This window comes from Dendrobates tinctorius, unplaced genomic scaffold (assembly GCF_039654945.1).
Source record: "Dendrobates tinctorius isolate UK_male_01 unplaced genomic scaffold, ASM3965494v1 ptg000430l, whole genome shotgun sequence".
Taxonomy (NCBI): domain Eukaryota; kingdom Metazoa; phylum Chordata; class Amphibia; order Anura; family Dendrobatidae; genus Dendrobates; species Dendrobates tinctorius.
The window spans coordinates 618,879-626,995 of NW_027362093.1; the positions used below are offsets into that span (position 1 = coordinate 618,879).

General features: G+C 46.0%; 1 protein-coding gene across 1 annotated transcript; it reads left to right on the forward strand.

Annotated features, from left to right (window-relative positions):
• Positions 1-5,116: 5,116 nt before the first annotated feature.
• LOC141076808 (oocyte zinc finger protein XlCOF7.2-like) lies at positions 5,117-5,594 on the forward strand. The gene is made up of 3 exons (XM_073564116.1): positions 5,117-5,134; positions 5,192-5,371; positions 5,454-5,594. The coding sequence occupies exons 1-3, from the start codon at positions 5,117-5,119 to the stop codon at positions 5,592-5,594; spliced, it is 339 nt and encodes a 112-aa protein (XP_073420217.1).
• The last annotated feature ends 2,523 nt before the right edge of the window (positions 5,595-8,117 follow it).

The following is an 8,117-nucleotide window of genomic DNA, read 5'->3' on the forward strand; positions in this document are numbered from 1 at the left end:
CTGCTGGGTTGTTGCCCTTACACGGCTCCCTCCACATCTCCTGGTGTACTGGCCTGTCTCCTGGTTTCACCTCCAGCCTCTGGACACTACGCTGACAGACACAGCAAACCTTCTTGCCACAGCTCACACTGATGTGCCATCCTGGATGAGCTGCACTACCTCAGCCACTTGTGTGGGTTGTAGAGTCCGTCTCATGCTACCATTAGTATGAAAGCACAACCAACATTCAAAAGTGACCAAAACATCAGCCAGAAAGCATTGGTACCGATATGTGGTCTGAGGTCCCCACCTGCAGAACCACTCCTTTATTGAGGGTGTCTTGATAATTGCCAATAATTTCCATCTGTTGTCTATTCCATTTGCACAACAGCATGTGAAATTGATTGTCAATCAGTGTTGCTTCCTAAGTGGACAGTTTGATTTCACAGAAGTTTGATTTACTTGGAGTTATATTCTGTTGTTTAAGTGTTCCCTTTATTTTTTTGAACCGTGTATATAGATAGAGAGATTTTTTTTCTTTACGATGGAGGGTCCAATTCCAGCTATTGCTGTGGGATCTGTGATTTCTATCTACTCCACTGTGTACAGGATAATAGAGTATAATAAAGTAGTTATGGATGTGACGTAACTAACATTGTGCAGTGACTCTGCTTTCCATATAGTGATGGATATTTCTTGTTGCTGAAGCTGTGATATTTTTTTTTCACTTTAAACCTTTTTTAAACCCCTCTGATCAGTGCAATCACACAACATACAAGCCTCTGATGGCTCCGGTGATGCCCTGTACTACTGTAGTGCCGTGTATCATCACTGCCTGTCAGTGTAATACTAACGGCCCCATACACATGAGATCAGAGTTGGCTGAACGGTCATTTGGCAGACGGCGATCTCTCCCGACTCCCCCATACACACAAATATTCCAGCTTTCCTGTGGTCTGTATGAGAGAGTCGCCTCCAGACTCCTCCAGCGGAGGATTATCTACAGGAAGAGGAAACGGATTATCCTCTGAAATTCAGGATGCCGGATCCTTCTCTGCCCTGACATCATCTGTCGGGAGGCCCCCAAATACATTATATGGTCGGCCAAACCCCCCGAAATCAGTGCTTTCATGGAACTTTAGTCTAATGTGTATGGGGGCGTTATATGGTAACTTATTGGACGATGCCTCTGGCCCGACCTAATAGACCTTCATACATTGCAGCCCAGACCCCATTATTAGGCATGTAAGTATCGCAGTAACTAGGCCGCCCCATACTATCGAGTACTTGGGGCGGGGGGCATTCAGCCAAACTCTGTCACACCTTCTTAGATGCCATGTTTGCTTTTCAGGGTTTTTGTTGATGCCTCATCTGTGCCGTTCCTGCGGTGTACATCTATGTTCTGGGGCCCAAAAAGATTCATTTCTTTTTAATAAATGTTTCACGTTAAAATTTATAAAATGTGTCTTCTGCTTTTTACATATTTTTTTCTTCTTACAAGAATTGTTGGAGCCAATTTTTCTTTAGAAACATTTTAATATCGGCTTTTTCTGGTGTTTTTCTTGTAATATAGGAAAGCCTAAGGCCAGAAATAATCCCCATAAATCACTGTACATGGAGACTTTGGGGTCAGATCATTTCTGTCCGCGTTGATTGTGGAAACAAAAAATCTTTTCTAAAAGCCTCAAACTTCTGTGTGTGACTCAGAGCTGAGATCTAACGTGAGAGAAGATTCCAGTGAGGGGAAGACGGGAAACCTTCATATAGACGACCGGTGGGGATGGAGTCAGTGACCGACTCTGGCCACATCTGTCTCTAGAGCCGCAGTAGAAGATGAAGATGTCGTCCTCATCATGAAGGAGTTATTTCTCATGTCGCGTGTAATGAATATCTCCTGCAGTATTGCTAATGCCGATTCCAGTGTCGGTAATGAGACGAGAATTAGCGTTATGGAAGATGAGTCTATGAGGAACGTGTTCAGCTGCCGACTCCGAGGAGGAAACTGCTTGTTGTCTGTGGCCTAAATATATAGGTTTTATTAGTAGATGTCAGGGAAGAAAACTAAACCCTGTAAGATAATAAATCTCCTCATATGTTTCCCTTATTATCTCCAGTAATTGTATTATTACACAGGATTCTTATGATGTTACATCGGATCATCTTCTTCTCATTCAGGTCTCTACAATATCGGATCCTCTCAGTGAAGATCTTCTACAAAAGAGAATTTTCCTGATTTACCCATCAAGGATGGATATGGACAGAGACAAGATAACGGAGAGGATGTTACACCTCACCCTAGAGATCCTCTTCCATCTCACTGGAGAGGTGAGAGATTCTGATGACGTCATGGATCGCCCTCACCCAGGGCGGCGGGGTACTCGGTACCGGGCCCGTTGATCTCAATGGGAGTTGTCACGGTAGCTGTGACCCGGTCCGTGGCCCTGGGCGTCCATTGTAAAAGGGGGATGATTGCAAGTACTTGTGGATAATGATTAAAGTTTATGAGTGGATGATTCGTGATGCCACCTGTGGTGTTCGGCAATGAAGATTTTAAGCCGACGTTGCAGACAGATCCTCTGGGACAGATGGTGTGGTGCAGCAATGATGTTGTGGCCCTCCACAGGTAGGGCTGCAGTCCCAGGGCAGAGTAGACGTAGAGACAGTGAAAAGAGGGAGATGGTGCGGTGTTAAGCACAGAGATGTAGCAGTGCTGAGTGTGTTGGTGCAGGAATAAGTGGAGGACACCAGGGCATGTAGTTCCAAAGCTTTACTCACAGTCTGTTGTGCATACAGGTGCCCGCATCCATGCCGTGTCCTCCAGGTCAGGAGCTCAGCCAACCTCCAGGCAAGATGAAGTACTCCATTCTAACACTCCGCCAACATATGTCTTTCCTGAACGTCTCCCTTATAGCGCCTATTTGAAGTACTCCTAGTACTGAGTTACACTGGAGTTCCTCCTGTCAGATGTTCCTATGAACTCTACTTGTACGGCAGACAGCTGTAGCCTGCTTCGGGGACTAATTGCTACTAAGTCCCGGCTCACTCACGTTGCTGTTGTGCCCCCAAGTCTTGTGTGGGAATAAAGTGGTGACAACTTCTATTCCTCCGGTGTCTGCTGCAGGACCATTAGTATCCATACAACCTCAGGGACCGGACCCCGGCCATTCGGTTAGAACTTGAGGAAGGCCTCTGCTCTAACCCTAGTCCTTAGTTCTCTTCTTCTCCTTACGTTCCGAACAAAACTATCTTTCCTATGGAGAATTAGGCTTTCTGAATATCTCTTTCCTGTGCCAGCAGACACAGGTCACTGAGGTCTGCTGCAGCACTTCCTTCAATCCATCCCACTCAGAGGATCTTATCTCACAGACTACTTAGTCAGACCGCTGATGCCTGGTTTGTCACCTGTATTCAAATCTTTATTCAAATTTTACACATCCTTATCAAAGTGCTACCATAAGTCTAAATTCTGTAAAATATTCACTCCTAATCAGATACCTAGATATTACTACCAGCTAAACTCTATATAAAATCTGTTCTATTGCTATCAACATTTTTATTAAAGACCACTATAAAGTTCTATAACTATACTCTATTGCTATTAATATTTTTAAGGCACATCATATAATACTTCACATTAAGACGTCAATAATTCTTGCACTTGTTGGACACCGCTCCCAGCCGGGATTTCTTGCAGTGTCCTTTGGGTGGGAGCCATGCTCCAAGATTAGGTAGTTCTTATCTATAAAAGACTTATGTAAAACCAAGAGAGGGCACCTTAAGAGGCTCAACTATTTACAAGGACAGTTTGTGGATCACTCATTGTCCATGATCTCTGCAGTTCAATAAGAAATGCTGCCAACGCAACTAAGCAAAAAGAAAACTGAAGAAAACATGATAACAAAAAGGCACAACGGTGCTAATACCCTCCTGGGTAACAGTTAGTTATCGTGGACATGTTCCTTAATGTGGGTCTCCTCCTTGGGTGGTGGAAGCAGGTTTCTTGGGCTGCTTCCAGGGGAAAACTTCAGGTTTTCCTCTTCCTGTTGATGATCGACAAATTGCAGGTATTCCTGCTCCCAAGGAGTTAAGGTGGTGGCTGGAGCTGCCTGTGTAGATGGGGTGGCAGCTGATGGAACCATTGCCTGGGGTACAGCAGGGGTGGCAACTTGTACCAATGTGTGTTGTTCCTCAGCTTCAGGTGATATCTCCGCTGCTCTGCTTTTTGGTCTGACAGCTGGTGAAACTTGAGTGCTGCCGCTTAAGACCTGAGCAAGCACTGGACCATTTTGGTCCACAGGTACAGTTCCCAGCACCAGGATCATGGCAGGGGCAGTGATCATACCTGGTGCCTCCTGGTGATGTTCTGGCTCCGGTGCAGGTACCGGGTGGTGAACGGTGGCAGCTGCAACCTCCGGAGCTGCTTGGTGAGCGGGTGACAGCTGGATCTGAGCGGGCACAGGACTGGTGCCTGCCGATGCCTCCGGTAGGGACCTGCACGGCCACGCCGGGTCCGGGCGGGGACACAGCCCTTGCCCCACAGGCTGCTCTGGGACTCTCATGTATCTCCTCCTGGCAGGCCGCATCCAGTGGCAGTATCGACTTGGAGGTTGTGGCGGGTCCTGCAACTGGTATCGCAGCGGCCGTGGGCTCCGCAGGTGCTGTCTCGGAGAGAGTTGTTTTTCTCCACCGTTTTCTCCTGGCCCCCATCCTTCTTCCATCATGGTGTCCTGGCATTCTCTCTCCTTCCTGGGCTCCTTTCCCACCATGGGGCTTCGCTCCTCCTTCTGGGGGCGGCATCTTCTTCCTACTCCTCCATAACAGGCCAGTATACGAACCCCTCTGGGGGTGGGCCATGTTGCTGTAGCATAGAAGTTTAGGCAGGGGAGGCCCAGAACAGTTTGCGCTCTTTTCTTAGGACCACCCATGTTGTTCGTGTTCCAAGCAGGGAGCCACCAAAGGTGCTTTGCTACACTACTATGTTGTGTGGGATGCAGGTGTTGGAGCGTGGTCAGGTGTCTCCACCTTACCTGGATGGTGGGGCACCACACCTCAGGAGGAGGTGCAGTACCTCTGTGACGACTGAACCCTCAGAGGCACCACAGTCACATTGCATCATTCTTATCTATGGGAATAACAGATGGACAGAACTGGAGAGGTGAGGACTCTGGAAATGTCTTTAGTGAGATTTATTAATGTGTCTCTCCATTACCAGGATTACACAGTGGTGAAGAAGACCTCTAGTGATCGCTGTCAGGACCCTGTGTCTGAGGGATGGGGAAGTCTCCTGAGCCCAATCACGGGGACTCCACCTCACCCCCTGATCCATGAGGACATCAATGACCAGAAGATCCTAGATCTCACCTACAAGATGATTGAGCTGCTGACTGGAGAGGTGACACTGCTGGGAATGCTGGGACATTATACAGTAACGCTATGAAGGGATCGGGGGATGACGGTATCATTGTATGTGTCAGGTTCCTATAAGGTGTCAGGATGTCGCTATCTATTTCTCCATGGAGGAGTGGGAGTATTTAGAAGGACACAGAGATCTATACAAGAATGTCATAATGGAGGTTCCCCAACCCCTCACATCACCAGGTAATAGACAGGACTAAATACACACGGCCTATAATTATCTGTATGTAGAGAATGAATTCAGTCCCAGTATGTGTTTCCTCCAGATCTATCCAGTAAGAGGACAACACCAGAGAGATGTCCCCGTCCTCTTCTTCCACAGGACTGTAACCAAGAAGATCCCAGTGCTCCTCAGGATCATCAGGTAGATGGAGAGAAGGTGTCAGGAGATCTCCCCTATGATGTGTAGACGGCTGTGAAGGTCTTGTGCTCAGTCTTGTTTTATCCACCAGTATTATATGTTTTATACTTGTGTAATGAGAACGGTGGAGATGGCAGGATTAGAGCTGATCATAGATGGGACTTCTCCATCTGTCTGTGACTTTTACAATATTTGTTTCAGGGTGAAGATCTGACCCATATTAATACTACAGAGACATATGTGAGAGATGATGAGTGGTGTAAAGAGGAGATTCCCACATATGACTACCCAGGTGAGTAGTAACCACTGAATGCAGAGAAGTCACAGATTCCTCTCAGTCACCGGCTGTGGCTGCTTTATCGGTGGTGTAGTCCGGCCGTATTACCATGATCACCATTTTGCCTCTAGACCACAACATTCTCCTCCACCCAAAACTGTTGAAATGACTTTGGGCAGTGAAAGCCCTTTTCTATAGAACTTACAACCTGGAGGATCCACCTACTCCCTGGTATTAGTGTGAGGGTGATCCCTTAAAGCGAGATCTATATGATTGCTTGTATCTGACCCAATATAGGCCGAGTGCGCGCTTAAAGAGTCACACCGAACACAGAGTTAGGCCGGATTCACACTACCTTGTGTGATACGAGAAACTCGCACGAATCTCTCGTAATCAACATCCGGTGCTACCGCTGGTACTCAGGACCGGAGATGCGGCTGCATAGAAATCAGCAGACTTAATCTTCTGCTCAGGATCCATAGTAGCTCCAATGATCCACCATAAATGAGAGCAACTCTGGTTTACTGTTGTGTAATCTGTATTTGTAGTTTTCAGTTAATGAGATTCTCGTGCTCTAGGGCGGGGCTGTGGGTGGGGCTTTATGTGGTGCTCTGATTACATATTCATCTGTATTGGCTTATGACAGGTCGCTGACCCCTCACTGACCTGCCCCCATTATTACATAATGCATATAATAGCATTGATATTATTGGTGATAATTCCTATAATATTGTGGCTATTGTGATGCTTAGAAAAAAATTACATCTAGCAAAATGACACCAGCAGCGCCTGTCCAGTAGCCTCTATCTCTTACTTATATATGCTACTGCGCAGGCGCCGCCATTTTACTTTTGAATGTAAAATATGCTGGACTAATTAGCGGTTGCCATGTCACATTTCGAGAGCCCCTAATGTGCCTAAACAGTGGAAACCGCCAACAAGGGACCCCATTTTAGAAACTAGACCCCTTAGGAAACTTATATAGATGTGTATGGAGCACGCTGAAACCACTGGTGCTTCACAGAAGTTTATAACGTAGAGCCGTGGAAATAAAAAATACTATTTTTCACAAATCTTTTCATCTCCATATTTTGCATTTTCATAAGGGTAAGAGGAGAAATTGCTCCATGCAATTTCTCCTGAACACGTAGATACCCCATATGTGGGAGAATACTACTGTTTGGGAGCATGGCAAAGCTTGGAAGTTAGGGAGACACCATATTGGAGAGCAGATTTTGCTGGAATTGTTTGTGGGTGACATGTCACATTGTCAGAGACAATGACGTGTCTAAACAGTGAAGTGACCCCATTTTGGAAACTAAACCCCCCAAGGAACTTATCTAGATGTGTGGTGAGCACTGTGAAGCCCCAAGTGCTTCACAGAAGTTAGTTACATACAGTTGTGAAAATAAAAAATCATATTTTTTGGACAAAAAATGAACTTTTCGACCTCAAATGTTTTTTCCAAAATGGTAACAGTAGAAATTGGACCCAAAAAGTTGTTTTGCAATTTGTCCTGAGTATGCTGACACCTCATATGTGGGGGTAATCCACTGTTTGGGCGCATGGCAGAGCTCGGAAGGGAAGGAGCGCCGTATTGGAGAGCAGATTTTGCTGGAATTGTTTGTGGGTGACATGTCACATTGTCAGAGCCCCTGAGGTGCCAGAACAGCATAAGCCCCCAAAAGTGACTGCATTTTACCAAATACTTCCCTGAATGAATTCTTCTAGTGGCGCAGTGAGCATACTGACACCACAGCTGTTCCATAGAAAATTATACCATTGGGCAGTGAAGAAAAAATAATTACATTTTTACCACTAAAATGTTTTTAACCCCAGATTTTATATTGGAAAATAGGTAGATAGGTAAAGGGTCACTATATCCATAGATGAATTCCCCCCTGAAGTGACCCCATTTTGGAAATGACACCCCTCTGGGAATTCATCTATGGATATAGTGACCATTTTCACTACATGGATGATTTCCAGAAACTCGTAGTAGAAGTTTCAGAGCAAAAATTGCAGCAATGTCATGGTAGTGCCCAATATATTGTGCCCAGCTTGTGTCTCTGGAGACCTCCCCCC

Excerpts from the sequence above, each read along its gene's own strand:
- LOC141076808 (XM_073564116.1), top strand. Across the intron at positions 5,372-5,453 it reads TTGAGCTGCTGACTGGAGAG|GTTCCTATAAGGTGTCAGGA; the intron begins GTGACACTGCTG and ends TGTATGTGTCAG.